This window comes from Emydura macquarii, unplaced genomic scaffold (assembly GCF_026122565.2).
Source record: "Emydura macquarii macquarii isolate MOO-44397 ecotype Brisbane River unplaced genomic scaffold, CSIRO-AGI_Emac_v2 contig_3122, whole genome shotgun sequence".
NCBI lineage: Eukaryota > Metazoa > Chordata > Testudines > Chelidae > Emydura > Emydura macquarii.
In genome coordinates, this window is record NW_027133259.1 from 6,874,694 (window position 1) to 6,890,597 (window position 15,904).

Sequence of the window (15,904 nt, forward strand, 5' to 3'; positions counted from 1 at the left end):
TGACTGGCTAGGCAATGTCACGTCTCCCTCGTAGCACAGGGTAGCATTCAGAAAGCGGCCAGCATCATCATGCTCATTTTAACTGCGGTTTCCTGCGCAGCCCTGTGCAAGGCTCTGCAGAAATGATTTGTTTACATATTGCTGGGTCCTCCCTTCCATCATCACAGGACCGTGCAGCCTCAGTTCAGTGTTAATACTCTTTGGGTTTAGGGATTCTGCTAACTCACTTTGTCTGTAGGCAGAGAGAGCTATCTCTCCCTCTCTTTCACTCTGTCTGCATCCTTTTCTCTCTCATTCCTCTTTTACTTCCATCCTCTTTCTCTGCATATTTTACATATTCTGGCTGGGATTGAAAGCCTATCTCTCCCTCTCTCTGCAATGGCAGCATGGCATCCATTTTGTTACGGCTTGGTTTATGGAGGAGCTCTTCCACTCCTCTTCCCTTCCACACCCTCTTTTCTCTTTTATTTCTCATTTTCCTCCCCTGCCTGCTTCTCACTCTCCTATTTTTTCCCCCGTATCTTTCTTTCTTCCACACTCTCTGTCCTTCCCTTCCTTTGTTTTTTCTTCCTTTTATCTCTCTACTATTCTCTCTTCTTTTTCTCTTCTGCTTCTCTGCTCTGTCACTCTGTCTCTAATCCCCATGTTATCTGGGTGCAGGCTCTTTTCCCTCTCCTCATTTCGTTTCTTTCCATTTTCCTTCCTCTTCTTTTCCACTCTTTCCTGTCCTCCCTCAACAATGGAAGTTACTCTGATCTTGAAGGGGAAGCATAGACCGACCCCTGGGCGCAGTCTATCTCTCAGTACTCTGTTGCTGACCTGGATAAAATTAAGCCACAAAACGAAACATGAGTAAGGAATTCTCAAATTCAAAAGAAATGAGCTAATGGAGGAAGATATTTTTGAGTAATATGGGCAGGGGGTAGGAGGGAAAGGAGAGAGATTGCAGAGACAGCTTCGTGATATGGGGTAGCACCCACTGAATTGGAAATGTGACAGTAATGCAGAAATGGATGTATAATGTATGCAAGTGGCTTAAAAGGAGAGTGATGAGAACAGCTAGATAGATAGCTAGATTGCCCGCTATGTGTAGTAGTGTGGACATTGTTGGAAAAGTGCCTTTAACATACTTATTCCCTGTATCTATTCCCCATGTGTCTTTTAGGCCTCAAAAATTCTTGCTGACGTAGTAATGTCACTTAGGGGTATGTTTTTATGTCATTTTTATACTGACAAAAGCCCTAGCGTAGACACAGTTATACCCACTATCAAGTGTTTTTTCTGATACAGCTTATTGTCTTTGAGAACTGACAAAAGCACTCTTGCTCTGGTATAAGCTGCATCTACAGTAGGAGGGTTTTCCAGTATAGTTCTACCGGCAAACCCTTTCAAGGGCTATATTTTTCCAAGGAACGGGCTCATAACCAAACTCCAGGTCCAAACACCTCGGACTTGTGGAGGTATTTGGATCTGGATCATAATTTTGCATTTGGCCCTCTAATCAAAATGGTGGGTCTATTTTCCACATCTCTTTGGGGGAGGCTGGATTCCCACTTGTATTTTAGGCTTTTGTCTAATTATTACTCCTTTTTGCCCTGCAGAGCCCATCAAAGTACACAATCTATAAGCCAGATTTGATTCAGCCTCATGTATCACTGATGGATTTGCCAGCTCGGATCCTGTGGCAGAAATATCATTACTGGTAGAGCTGGATTTGAAGCTGCAGATTTTGTATCAAAATCTAGGCTTAGACTGTGGATTTTCCAGCACTTACAGGGGGATGGGTGGAGTAGGGAGGCGGAGTATAGGGGGACATGAGGATGTGGAGATCCTGGAATTGTCATCAGCCCCTTATGGAGATAGGGTTAGCTGTGAAATTTGGAGTGGTGTTGAGCAACTCCAAACTACAGCAGTGTTTGATTATGGCCCCTCTCTCATTAGTGCCAGTGCTCATGCCAGAGGTTTTCAAATCCAAGGTGGACTTTGCGATGCTGGCAAGTTAGGGAAAGAAACTTCAGTTTTCTACAATATATCAACATGAGATGGACATCGCGAGCGAGCGAGGATTAATGTGGAGCCTCACCATGTCCTTTTTACAGAGCCACTTTTTTTAACTGTAACCACATCCTAAATCCAACACATACACACTAGAGATGGGCCTAAAGCAAACCCCCGATCTGAACACATCTGAACTATGGGAAAGTTCAGATCTGATCCAAACATCCCATTGTGGACCTGTGTTTCATCCATTAACTCTATCAACGCTTGTGCTAGTGATCATGGCAAGAGAGTTACTTAAATGGAATTAAAATGGAATAGTTTCAAATCAGATAGGAAAAGGCAATGGAAAGCCATTAAACAACCTTTCTAGCAATAAGGAAATACTGTTCTCCCTCAACTCTGAACCTTTGCGACATTCTCAAACTGAAACATCTGGAAGGTTCTGAACTAGATGGTAAACTTTATTGTTTGTCAGTGTTTTTTATGACATATTTTATTCTATCTGGGATTGAAAGCCTATCTCTCCCTCTCTCTCCAATGACAGCATGGCATCCATTTTGTTATGGCTTGGTTTATGGAGGGGCTGCAGGGAGCATGAAGGGAGAGCCTCTCTGCCTGACTGAAAGGGCATATATTTGTTTGTGGACAGGTTTGTATTCCTACTGCAGAACTCCAATTTATACAGCAGAGTCAGACTTCAGTCTTTGCCCACAAGGCCTCTGGCTTTATATGGAGGATGAGGTGTTATATCAAAAAGACCGCTCTCCAAATCCCATGCACCTTTTGGGGTCTGTGTTTCCCTTCCATATATCTTGATGAGGGAGGGCCACTGGACCACATCAACTGAACACTTCTCTCTCTCTCTCTCTCTGTCTCTCTCTCTCGTATCTGCCATCTCTGAACACAGAACAATTGTCTTTTATATAGAGCCGTTTACACAAATCATTATTATTTTATTGCTATCTATTTGAATGGCACCGATAGCATGCTAAATACTCATCTCCACAATCATGTCCGTTCCAAAATGCTGTCTGGAGTTAAATAATACAAACCCTCAGAATTGGAACGAATGGGAAATCCTGTTAGTTGCCCTCCTGAGTGATGTTTTCAGGGTTTGTAGTATCTGTGAAACAGAAAAAGGGCTGTGCTCAGACTTACACACACACATCAATGCCTTGTAAGGAGAGAAGGAAAAAGGCTTGTCCAAATTTCCAGTAATGAAAGATTGAAGTCACAAAATTGTGGAGGGTCATGAGACTGTTTTGGGTTTTTTCTTTGCTTATTACGGGACTGGGCGGGGTCTTGCTTGATCAGCCCCTCCTTAATATCCGCACCCCCCAGCAGAAGCCATAAATAGGTTGCTGTAAGGCAGTTCCTAAGCAGAGAGATATTGCAAATTGCATAGAGCAAAAAATTACAGAGACAGATCCAGATATTCTATTGCGTGGGAAGCAAATACACGACATCTGAGGGATCTTCAAGGACTTCATTAAGAAGGGGCAGTGGATGTGCCGTGTCTTGACATTCTGAGACGTTTGCCAAGGACCATGGAGAGCAAAAAGGTAACTACAGCAGATATATTTCTCCTTGCCTTTATATTTTTAGCCTGTTTGTAAATGGTTTCATTGTTCAATGTATGCCTTGGTTTGAAAGTGGTTGCGTGTATTCATCCAGGAGCCAGCATTTTTACACTCTGGGTTAATGACACCCAATTTTCTGGCTTTTTAAACCCTCAGCCAGGCTTGTTGGAAATGTTTTTAATCCTTGTGCATCCCTTAGCAGGAGGTGTCTTTATAGATAACATTACGGTGCTTGATTATTATTACTATCTCTTTTACTATTTTATTTGTGTGCCTTTTGTGAAGATGAAAGCTCTAAAATCAACCACCAAAAGATAAAGGGGTGAGCCTGTGCTATAATTATTTAAGGATGACTCTGAGAAAGTGGCAGCCATGAGGGATGCATGGTAGGGGGAAGGGAAGATGTTTATGTAGGGTTGTTAGCAAATCCTGGCATTTGTTAATTTATAATTTTGTGGTTGGAGTTTTTCAAAATATTGCTTTCCTTGTCATGGTTTTATTTGGCGTGAGATCTATTTTGCTGTCCGAATGATAACCATTTGGCTTTAGGTTGACCAATAAGTTTGTGATAAGAAAAGGACAATTCCTCTTAAAGGTTTTTTAAAATCACTTTTGAAAGAAAACCGAGTGGCCTTCAGATTTCAACCAAGAGAACATGGCAGGTTCACTCCCTCTGACGACGTTGAGCTAGAGGGCTAAAGAGCCTTTATGGGTAACATTGTTGATGTACGTCCATGCGTGCTGTGTGCATTAATGAGTGAAGTAATTAATTGCATGTGTTTGAGAGCGTCAAGGATAAAAAGCAGGCAATGGTGGCAGGCGAAGAGACAGTAGGGGAGGGAGAGTGGCAGCAAATAACTGACTGATGCTGGTGCTTATTGAAGGATACCTGGGGGTTATTGCTAATGTAGAGATATTCAGGTAGCTTATCAAACCAAGCCTTTCTTTCCCTTTTTTCTGGGAGAAGAGGACAGTGTGAAGGCGGGAGGGAGGGAGCTCCAAACAAGCATCCCAATCAAGGTCATTTAGAGGAGAGTAAAGAAGCTGCCCCAGTTGAGTTCAACGAATACTACTCTTCTGGGCTTCCATCCAATGAAAAGAGAGAAAATTTGTGGGACATGTCTCCCCGGATAAAATACATGCAGTCAGATACCATTGACGCCCACTGTGAGAGGGAGGGTCTGAGTGGTGTTTTGAATTCCCCGCCAGTGTCTAAGCCTCAACCTTGTCACTGTGGTTTGTGTAGGTCCCACCCTGATATATCTGCGCTCCAAGGATATGCTGCTGTGGGGAGAGAATATACATTAGATAATAGCACTACTCACTGCAGGGGTGGGTAGGGTGAGACCATGTCATGCGTACTGGAGTGTGAGACTGGGTGTGTAATACAAAGAAATAGATTAGAAAAGGCAGATGGCATGAAACAAAGTATAGAACGTAGAAGAACTATACCACATATAGTATGGGTGTGTATACTGTGTGAGCAAAGTGTGCCTATGTTATACAGTGCCCTGGTGCGTCCTGTGGAGCAGGTGACCAGGACTGGACATTGAGTAAGCCATGACAGTGCAGGATGCTTTTTTGGTTAAAGCACTGCACTGAAAAATGGGAGATCTGGGTTTTGTTCCCAACTCTGCCAGACGCACTGTGACCTGGGGCACTTCGTCTCTCGGTACCTCCGTTTCTCATCTGTAAAACGGAGGGAATAATAATTCCTACCTCATAAGGGTGTGTCGTGAGGATAAATCCATTAATATTGGTGAGGTATTTGGGTGCTAACTTGAAAGCATCTGCATCCAACACACTTCTAGGTGGCACTAGCCTTGGCCTTCTCAGAACCTGTTGGCCCCAAGGGAATGAGGGAGCTAAATCTGAGTCTTCTGCGTGACAGTGCAGAGGCAACCAGGTCTGACTTTGTAGCTCTCCCCGTCTCTGCTGGCCCCGGGCGAGGGAATGAGAGATTGGTAACGGAGGTACTGCATCAGGTCTCCACAGTATTCCCAGTCCTGACTCTCCTTCAGAGAGTGTAAACTAGGGCTGGGAATGCACGTGGTTAACACCTTTGGAAGAGCTCCCAGCCCCTACTGAATGAGAAACCAAGATAGGGCATTAAGGATGGAACTCCTCAGTATTGCCAATCTGAAGCCTTCAAAAATCATGCATCAGCACTCCAAAATTGTGAGATTTTAAAAATATGAAAAATGTTGCACACTTTTTATTTGGTTTTTGGTTTCGGAGCCTTCAGAGTTCACATGGATCATGTTTTCAAGCTTTTGTCAGCAACCATGATTTACTTTAATGAAAGCTGAGATTCTCATGTAGCCACTTGACTCCAGGAGCTGGGGCTTTAAGAAATATGTGAAATATTGAGAGACTTGCGAAAAAATCACACGAGTTGGCAATATTGCCTTCTACCCTGTAATGCAGAGTTCTAACACCATCTGCCCTTGGTTCAGGGCATAAGATCCCAGGATGGGGAAAGAAATCTAGGTCTCCTGCATGGCAGTGCAAAGAGCTAATCCCTCAGGGCACTACATCTGGCCTCCACTGTAATAAAGGTATTAATCTCAAGAGTACTGAGACTAATGTTAATTTAATGGCCCCCATCACATGACGTGGGGAATGTTTAGAAAACACACTAGGGGTCAGAATCGACTTCTAAATAAAGCATATCAACCAAAAATAACAGCCACTAGCTAGTACAGCCAATTAAGAAGATGCAAATGGAGGATGGAGGCCAGGGTGTATAACTGGAACCCCTGACAGGTGAGATAACCACTCTGCCTTCAATTCGATATCTGCCAAGAACGGTCTGTGAATCTTAGTGGATCTCTGAACTTCTTGTTCTCAGAACATTTCTCCTGCAGTGGTTTATTGAACTGCCGATGTGGACCCATGTTTGCTGCTCCCATTGTCGCTGACTAGGTGGGCATGTGTTCCATCTGTCAGCACAGGACCATTTTCAATGGTATTCAGGGTATCCTCAAGAAATACAGCCCCAGGGTCCTGCTTGGATTTGTTGAGATATTTTCTGTTCCTCCAGTAGGACTGCTTCTTGAAAAGTCTGGGCTATATGATCTTTGTGTGGACGGTGTTGCTGTTACTTTGGCAGTTTCCTAGACCATTTTAGTTTATTTCTGACCCCGTGCAATCAGGATGTGACATGCCTGGGTGCCCTGTCTCATGACAGGGGTTGAGTGTACATGGGCTCCCATGATTAGCATTATATCCATCGTGTTCCCAGCCCACGTTGGCTCCAGGGAAATGAGAGACTGAGTCTGGGGATGGAATCCTACTCTCCTGCATGACCCTGCAGGGGCCACTAGACTGGCTTCTGAGGAACTCTTTGCTGGGATCGTTTGCGTTAAACAGAAGAACAATTTGTGTGGAAAATGGGAAAAAATTAATTGAATGATTTTTCCCCTTTCTCTCCTCAGAAAATTACTTGTCCCCTTCTCTGTGCTGTTTCCATTGCGGCCATTGGATCGCTCCAGTTTGGGTACAACACAGGTGTCATCAATGCTCCTGAGAAGGTGAGAGAGAGAGAAGAGAGCACTCTGGGTTTTGAGGTGTCTAGGGGGGTCTCATCCCTTCCATAGAGCTCATCCTGCCTTGGAAGATGGAGCTGAGGGGGGAGAGAGGGATGGTTATCATGTTTTCTGAGCGTTGGAAGAGGCAAGGGGGAAGGAGGGTGTGTAGAGGAGCAATGATCTGTTTATGGAGTTGCTGGAGGAGCTAGTAGGTGAGTGGTTTGTCTCTCCTATTTGAAGTGCAAAGGAAGGTGGGGTTCAGAGGGACCATCCTCTTATTGCAGGCAGGGCCCAAGCATATTTTTTTCAGGCCCAGTACAAACTTGTAACAGGGGCTGCCTCCCACACACATGCCACAATCCCTCATCCCATACATACAATCTCATCAGCCATGAAAAAAGTTTGAAATTACTGTTACATATTCTACATTTCTGAAAAATGCCCCCTTTGCTATTTTTGTTTCTATAAATACCCTCAGGCACGATCTACAATTTAGCCTCAATTTTTTCCTCATGGTTATGGGGGTTGCAGCCTGGGCCGGGCCCCCCAGGGCCTTTGGGCCCTGGTAAAGTGTACCCTTTTCCTCCCCCCCCCCCCATGTGGGGGCCCTGATTGCAGGGGAAGAGGAGGAAGACGGTCACCTTTACATTTTGGTGAGGAGAGATGGCATAAAGAGGGTCATTGCCCACTTCAGGATAAGTGAGGAGGGGTCAGTTTGCCATTTCAGGCAGGTATGGAGTGATGGGGTCCTCCCATTTTTGAGGTACAATGGGAGTGTAGGTATGGGTGGGGCCACGGTCCCATCTAGAGGTCCAGAGAGAGAATTATGAAGGGGTAGTTGGAAGATGGGAAGTCCCATCTTCTTTGGGGTAGTTGGAAGACTTGTCCCTTTATGTTTTGGATGTAGATGGAGAGAGAAAGCATGAAGACGGGGTATCCCGCTCTTCCGAAGTGCACTGGAATATGGGAGCGGAGTTGCTCCCTTCCTTTTGGGGATGCAGAGGGAGGCTGGAGTAGAGTTTGTCCCTCCATTGTGCAGCAAAGGGGAAAAGAGGAAAGGCAACTTAGAATATTGGCATAGAGGAGACATTAGAACCAGGGAAAGGGAGGGACTGAGCACATGGAGAGTTTGGGGGAATCTATAACCCTCCTGCCAATCTAGTTTTCTATCCAGATTCCACCCCTTTAAAATAATTTACTTTGGGGATTATCCCTTGCAAATGATGTGTCCCTGCTGCCAGTCTGCCATCCTTCAAGCCACAGAAACCTTCTCACCCCCCTATATCGAGGTGAGGCATACTGGCAGGAGCGGGGGCTGTTTTGAGTCACAGAACAGCTCTTTCAGGGATTGGGGGGTACAACAAAGAGCTGAGAAGGGGTTGCTTAGTTGCCCTGTTGATCTTGGGATTCATCACTCAGAATCATCTATCTATCTATCTATCTATCTATCTATCTATCAATCATCTATCTATCTAGTTTCATATTAATCTCAAAGTGAGTGCTTGGAGGGGGGTGTGACTAGCTGGGGAAATTCAAATCAAGTCATCTGCAAATGACACCACAAAGGAAAAAAAAAATAGAAAGAAATGAAAAAACGTCGTTTTGTTTTTTCTTGTAAACCAAATGAGCTAAACCCCATGCAGAAAGTGAGTCATGTCTACCACATCCACCCTGTCTCCTGGAATACAGATGTCATAACCAGAAAGGAGGGGGAGGGAAGGGGGTGTGCTGCCAAACTAGCCTCTTGCTGCCACCTGCTGTGGACGCATGATCACTCATCACCACGTCGGGACCTGCAACACTTTGTAATCAGACAGGGCATACATCCTAAACATTAGCAAGAGGAAAAGCTCTCTTGCATCCCATCTCGTCCATCCTAGGAGGCAATGCAGGATAATTCCCTACAGGGCTTCAGGATTTTATTCAGTCCCTTGGGGAAACTATTTCACAGTCTCATATACCCCTCCCCACTACGGAGTGTTTTCTGATACCAGGAATGTTCTGATTTCGGAGGGAACATTTCCCTTTGCTCATTTTAGTCTGGTTGCTGCTATTTCTCCTCACTAAGATCTACCGTCTCCCTGAAACACCCTCTGTGCTGTCTACATCCTTCTGCTACTTACAGAGAGTTCGCCTCACCGCCTTAAAACACGCCCAATCTCATCTTGCTCAACAAGTCAATCTCTCTATCCTCTTAATCACTTCTTACTGCTCTTCTCTGAGCTGGTCTCCCGCTGGAACTTGGGGCTCCTCTTCCCACCCTAGCTTCTCTACGGCCAAATTACTGGGATCTCTCCCCAGCCCCCCTGAGTTTGTGACAAAAGAACCCCAGACCTCCTATGGAGCTCCCCCTCTCCCACAGTACAATATATTCGATTGTAACTCCCTCTCTCCTCCTGCTTCTCGGGGGTGTTTTCTCTCATGCAGATTATTCAGACATTCTTCAATAAAACATTGGAGTCGCGGAGAAAGACCACAACCTCCTCTGAGCTTCTGACCTCACTGTGGTCCCTCGCCGTCGCCATCTTCTCCGTGGGAGGGATGATTGGCTCCTTCTCTGTTGGACTTTTCGTCAACCGATTTGGAAGGTACATTGGGAAGGGGGGGCTGAGCTGCCATGGAGTTTGCCTCTCAATTATGGGATATTGGAAGGATTAGGAGAAATTATTTCTCTCCAAAAAATCGGACCAATGGAACAGAGGAGGAAGATAGGCTGGGGAAAGGGAACCAATTCCTGCAAGGTCAAGAGAGTGGGAGAGAGAGAGGAAAAGAAACAGACAAGAGGAGTGAGGCACAAAGGGAAGGCTGAGTGGGGAATCATGCCCCTGGGAAGGGGGCTGTGGCTGGGCATATTACCACTACAGTTTCCTCCCTATCACTGCCCATCAATAACCTCTGGCCTACGCTGATGTCTCTCTCCTGGGCAGGCGGAACTCCATGCTACTGGTGAACATCCTGGCCTTTGTGGGTGGCACCCTGATGGGCTTCTCCAAGATGGCAGGTTCAATAGAGATGCTGATCATCGGCCGCTTTATCATCGGCCTCTTTTGTGGCCTGAGCACTGGCTTTGTGCCCATGTACATCAGCGAGATCTCACCCACCGCCTTGCGTGGTGCCTTTGGCACCCTCAACCAGCTGGGCATCGTTGTAGGCATCTTGGTGGCACAGGTAAGCCTGACACTACCTTTCTCATTGGCTGGTGGGGTGGGCATTGCCGGTTTTATGGGCTAACAGACTGCTCCGCTGGTATCATTAGAGGGGGATGAGACCTAATGGCCCGTTCTGTAGTTGTCATAGGGAGGAATGGGTGGACTGAATAGCTAACTGACCATACTAATGCAATTCTTGAGGGGAGGAAAGGGTGAAGATTAATTTTCAACACAGGGGAATATTACGTAATATTTCTTTCTCTTCCTGTTCACTGGATTAGATTTTCGGCCTGAAGGAGATCATGGGAAGTGAGAGCCTCTGGCCATTGCTTTTGGGATTCACTATCATCCCAGCCATCTTACAGTGTGCTGCCCTGCCCTTCTGTCCGGAGAGTCCCCGTTTCCTGTTGATCAACAAGATGGAGGAAGAGAAAGCACAAGCAGGTGGGTGGACACTTCTAAATGGCATCACAGGAAAGCTACCGCCCAACCCAGACACCACAGTGCACCCAGCCTCCCCTGAACTTGGGGGAATGAAAGACTAAGAGTGATATGGGAACCTGGATCTCTTGCATGGTAGTGCAGAAAGCTGATCCCCAGAGGTCACCGAGGCACTGTGCCCTCCACAATACCCCCAGCCTGCACCAGGTCCAGGATGCAGGAGAGACCTGGAACTGGTCTAGGGATCTCCTGTCTGGCAATGCAGAACCATAGGAATGTAAGACTGGAAGGGACCTTGAGATGTCGGCCAGCCTCCCTTCCCCCCACCAACCGCATTGAGGCAGGGCCAAATATACCTTGATCATCCCTGATGGGTGTTAGCTCAACCTGTTCTTAAAAACCTCCAGTGAGGAGGATTCTACAACCTCCCTTGGAAGCCTATTCCAGATCTTAACCACCCACATAGATAGAAAGATTTTCCAAATATCTAACCTATGTATCCCTTGTTGCAGATTAGGCTGATTTCTTCTTGTCCTACCTTCCTATCTGGTCTCTATGAAGCATCAGGCTTGATCTTCAGGGTGCTCCCAACACATTCCTGATGGGAGTAAGAAGCCCAGAATTTCCATGGGCTAGAGCAGAATGATAGGGCCTAGGACAACAGATTTGGCCTCTGCAATCCTATCAGCCCTTCCCAGTTTTTGGAAAATAAAGCAATTGAGACTAGGAAAAAAGGTCTTCCCTGTGGTATCACTGAACTCAGCCTCTGCTGCACCTCTAAGTAGCCCCAAGGTGAGTGTGTGAACAGGTGCAGGAATCACAGATAGGTCTCCAGCTCAGAGGCACAGACCACTTGGCCTGACATCTACTGTGCTCCTAACACATTTAGCTCCTGGCTGAATAGGAGGCCAGGATCAGGAATTGAACCACAATCTGTCCCCCAGAGCCAGGCGGAATACTAACTTCTAGAGGCTCCAGTCTTCACAGCATTCCGTCCATCCATGGAGAGTTGGAGACCAAGACTGGAAGTGGAACTCAAGGCCTCTCATTGGTGGGGGCCTGTAAACTGATGACATCTCATGTATTATATTTGTGGTTCCTCCCTTTAGTTCTCCAGAAGCTCCGTGGTACACAGGATGTGGCCCAAGACATCCAGGAGATGAAAGAGGAGAGTGCCAAGATGTCCCAGGAGAAGAAAGCGACCGTGCCAGAGCTCTTCCGCTCACCAAATTACCGCCAGGCCATCATCATTGCCATTGTACTCCAGCTGTCCCAGCAGCTCTCGGGCATCAATGCTGTAAGTCAGCTTCCTGTTTCACTTCTTGGGCTCAGTTCTCTTGCGGCTGTCTATGGCAGTCAGCCAGATACAAGAGCAAGAGAATCTGACCCCCTCGCCTCCACTTCCTGTCTTCAGTTGAGGTCAATTTTTGTGACGCTCCCTGCCAAAAAAAACTCCCCTGAAATATTCAGCTGCCCTATGACCTCATCAGACACTGAAGGCATGTTATAGCTCACCCATGGAACCGGGTCACTTGGAGTCAAGGGAGATCCACAAAACCTTCAATGACCTCAGGAACTCATAGCTCAGCTATAGAAAGGGGTCATTCAGCACATCAAAGGAGATGTGTAGCTAGGAACTAGAATGACCACCTCCATTTCAAGGATAACTATGTGAATAATAGGGAACAAAGATTATTTTAAAGAGACACTTTCCTCCAGTGTTTATTTTTTAATGGAAAAATGTTATACCTGTGTGTCACAATGTATTGTCCTTACATGATCAGTGACTGTAAATATACTTTTTTGTCTGATCACTGAGCTCTTATTGGACAGATGGGGAGTAAGGCGTGAAAATAAAGGGCATCCCTTCAGCTACAGGAACAGTAACCATAGTCAATTGCTTCTTCTGCTCCCAGGTGTTTTATTACTCCACGGGGATTTTCGAAAAAGCTGGTGTCAAAGAGCCTGTCTATGCCACCATTGGTGCTGGTGTGGTTAACACGGTCTTCACCGTTGTATCGGTAAGTAGCGTTGGGGAGTGCAGTTGGCGAGATGATGGCTGGTGTTGATTTGCCTGGGGGGAGACTCTGGACGAAATAGCTGAAGTTAGATATCCTAGAGCCAGTTTTTTCTCTTCAGCCAAACGATGGCCAAGATTTGTAGACGAGACAGAGGGGAGGCACAAAGAGAAGTGTGAAAGAAAGAGAAGAGAGCAAGGCACAAGGAGGGAATGTGAGCATATTAGAAGAAGGAAAGAAGGATGAAGAAGAATGGAGTGGAAGAGATGTGGACAAAGATAAAAGTCAGAGGAATAAGAGGGGGAGGAAAGAGTGGGGAAAGAGAGAGGAAGCCCTGGGTGAAGGGGCGAGGAGAGACATAGTATCCTGTGTCTCCACCCATTTAGGCTGTGACGGACCACATGAGAACTGGTGAGGTGGAGGTCAAAGGAAGATAAAGCCCCGGGTGATGGGGATGCAGAGCTTGTCATGACGTGGAGCTTTCTAAACTAACGTTTTTCTCTCCTGCCACTTTTGCAGCTGTTCCTGGTGGAGCGTGCAGGGCGCAGGACCCTTCATTTGGTCGGTCTGGGTGGCATGGCTCTCTGTGCCGTCCTCATGACCATAGCGTTGACACTTAGGGTGAGTTGACAACAACCAAACTGCCCAGTCTTGTCCAGGGGATCTCAGCAGAGTTGAGATGCCATTAGGGACACAGAGGAAAGGACATCTTCAGAGGGATGGGGGTGAGGATGGAGACAGGAGATGCCAAGTGTAAAGAAAGGAGAATCTCTAGTGAGGATACAGCTGGGATCAGGGGAGTATACATTCCCATACAGCAGGAACTATAAAACGCAATTAAAGACATAGAGATGTTGGCGCACATGTTCTGCTATCCCATGTTTGTTTGTCAAATTACAGCTAATCACGTTTCCCTTCTTTGTAGCATGCCGCAGAGTGGATTAGCTATATCAGCATTGTTGCCATCTTTGGCTTTGTGGCCTTTTTTGAAATTGGCCCTGGTCCTATCCCCTGGTTCATCGTGGCTGAACTCTTCAGTCAAGGTCCCCGTCCTGCAGCCGTGGCCGTGGCTGGTTGCTCCAACTGGACCTCCAATTTCTTGGTGGGAATGCTCTTCCCCTATGCAGAGGTAAGGACACAGTCTGGAAAGCATTGTGTTGAACTGATCATTAGCCGATCTTAAGAGAGTATTGCAGTTTAAACAACATCCCCAGTCCTTTGCTTTCACTTAATGTTTATAATCCACAGGTAGCTGGACACTGTCTTAGTCTTCATAGCCAGTTTAGACCCCTCTATAAGAGCCACAATTGTTGTCAGTCATGATAGCATTCAAGGTTCAGAGTCAAGCTTTAAGAAACCCTTCAATGGCCTGAGGTGTTCCTTTTAAAAATGCTAGGTTAAAAGTAAATAAGTCCACATTTTAGGGAAAGTGTTGTGATGCTGAGCTTAGAAAATAATGACTAGACCTTAATTTTAGGCCTATGAGCTTTTCAAATTATAACCTTTCTCATCTTTCTCCCCTGCAGAAATTGTGTGGTCCCTATGTCTTCATCATCTTCATTGTTTTCCTGGTCATCTTCTTCATCTTCACCTTCTTCAAAGTCCCAGAGACCAGGGGCAGGACTTTTGAAGACATCTCCAGGGGCTTTGAAGGACAAGCAGAAGAGCGTAGCACCGTTGCATCAGTGGAGAAAAGCCCCATGGTGGAACTGAAGAGTGTAGAGTCTGCTAAATCAGTTAACTCAAATATTTAACACCCCACCTCCTTGACCCTTTTTCACTGCTAAAGAAGTAAGTGGAGAGTCTTTAAAGGGTTGGGCCAAGATATACATCAGGAGAAAAACTAGGACAATTTAAAAATTGCTGCTATTTTTTTCTTCCCCTCGCACCACCTCCTTCCACATTTCTGCAAGCCTGCAAGCGTTAAGATGGTCTGAAATGGGGAGGTCTCATCTGCTTTCAACATTGGAGGGCAGCAGGTGCTACAGTAAAAATAAACGTATTTCCACCTGCTATGCACATAAGGAGAACAGAGAACATATAGGCAATATTTTTGCTGATCTCACCTTTAACTTCTACTAGGGATTCATGTATTTTTGTGCATAGCAACCACGTATGTTTTTTAAACTTATTATTTCTGTATAGTGAGCTAAAGCAACCAAACAACTCTCTTGACTCTTCCCACTTTTAATTCAGTTTCACTGTGTGTGTGGGGGGGGGGGAGGGGGAGGGGGGGGGAGGGCAGTGTTACACTGGAATTTGATGTAATGACCAAAATGCAAAAAGCCATCCATCGTTTTTTGTCCAGTGGTTGCCTCATGAGAAGGGGAACCAAGTTATTAGAGAGTTTTAGTTTCCCTTTTCTTTTTCTACCGATAGTCTGAAAATGCAGTTTTATTTTGCTTTATTTATTTGTGTGTCAGCTTATTTGTAAATATTTATTTTTTTAAATATGTAAAAAATGTACAGATAATAACGCAGAAGCTGTTTAAGATAAATAGTTATTCTAAGAAATGATACTGTAGGTTTGAGGTGCAATAAAACTGTAATGCAGGAATGTGGTACTAAACGGAAAAAAGGGCACTGTGGTTGGTACATGAAATGGAGTCGATTATGCACATCTCCTTTAAAGGACATTTGTACTAGAGAGAACAAGCATGTGACTATGTTTGTGTACATTCTTGTGCCCACCAAAGTTCTTATGTTCTTCAGGACTTTTTGGTGGCTATGTTAAATAATGGTCAAAAGTATTACTTGAAAATTGCAGTATTACAGCAAATGGGCATTGTTATTTGACACTATTTTCAGTCACTATTAGTTCTTGTGGAAGGATGGGCGATGATTTCAAGTCAGAAGCTGACTCATCCCACCTTCTTTTCTTGAGCTTTGACTTCTCTGTTCCTCTTTTCTAACAGTAAAGGAAGTCTGAAAGAGACAGATTGTAATTTAAAGAGATGTGAGAATAAATTTTTTCCCCCCAAAGTTGTGTATTGTTCTCAATTGTTCCTATAGTTAAACTTTAGACAAAGGCACATAGCATGAACCTTCTGGGTCCAGGACTAGTCATCTAAGACATGTAGGACTCTGTAAGGGTAGAGATGCAGGAATAGAGGCCAAAGCTACTGAAACCTGGTTGGCAGAAGGAAAGATGTTTAGTCCATTGGCTATAAGATACATTTTTGCTA

General features: G+C 45.4%; 1 protein-coding gene across 1 annotated transcript; it reads left to right on the top strand.

Moving 5' to 3' along the window:
- The first annotated feature begins 3,395 nt into the window (after positions 1–3,395).
- Positions 3,396–14,923, top strand: SLC2A3 (solute carrier family 2 member 3). The gene is made up of 10 exons (XM_067530974.1): positions 3,396–3,563; positions 7,019–7,114; positions 9,539–9,699; positions 10,039–10,279; positions 10,542–10,704; positions 11,811–11,998; positions 12,618–12,722; positions 13,239–13,340; positions 13,645–13,848; positions 14,246–14,923. Exons 1-10 carry the CDS (start codon positions 3,549–3,551, stop codon positions 14,471–14,473), a joined length of 1,503 nt encoding a protein of 500 aa, XP_067387075.1. The 5' UTR covers positions 3,396–3,548; the 3' UTR covers positions 14,474–14,923.
- Positions 14,924–15,904: the final 981 nt, after the last annotated feature.

Bases quoted from the DNA above. Each gene is read 5' to 3' on its own strand.
- SLC2A3 (XM_067530974.1), top strand. The intron at 13,341-13,644 runs GTGAGTTGACAA...CCTTCTTTGTAG, and splicing joins CCATAGCGTTGACACTTAGG to CATGCCGCAGAGTGGATTAG. The intron at 13,849-14,245 runs GTAAGGACACAG...TCTCCCCTGCAG, and splicing joins TGCTCTTCCCCTATGCAGAG to AAATTGTGTGGTCCCTATGT.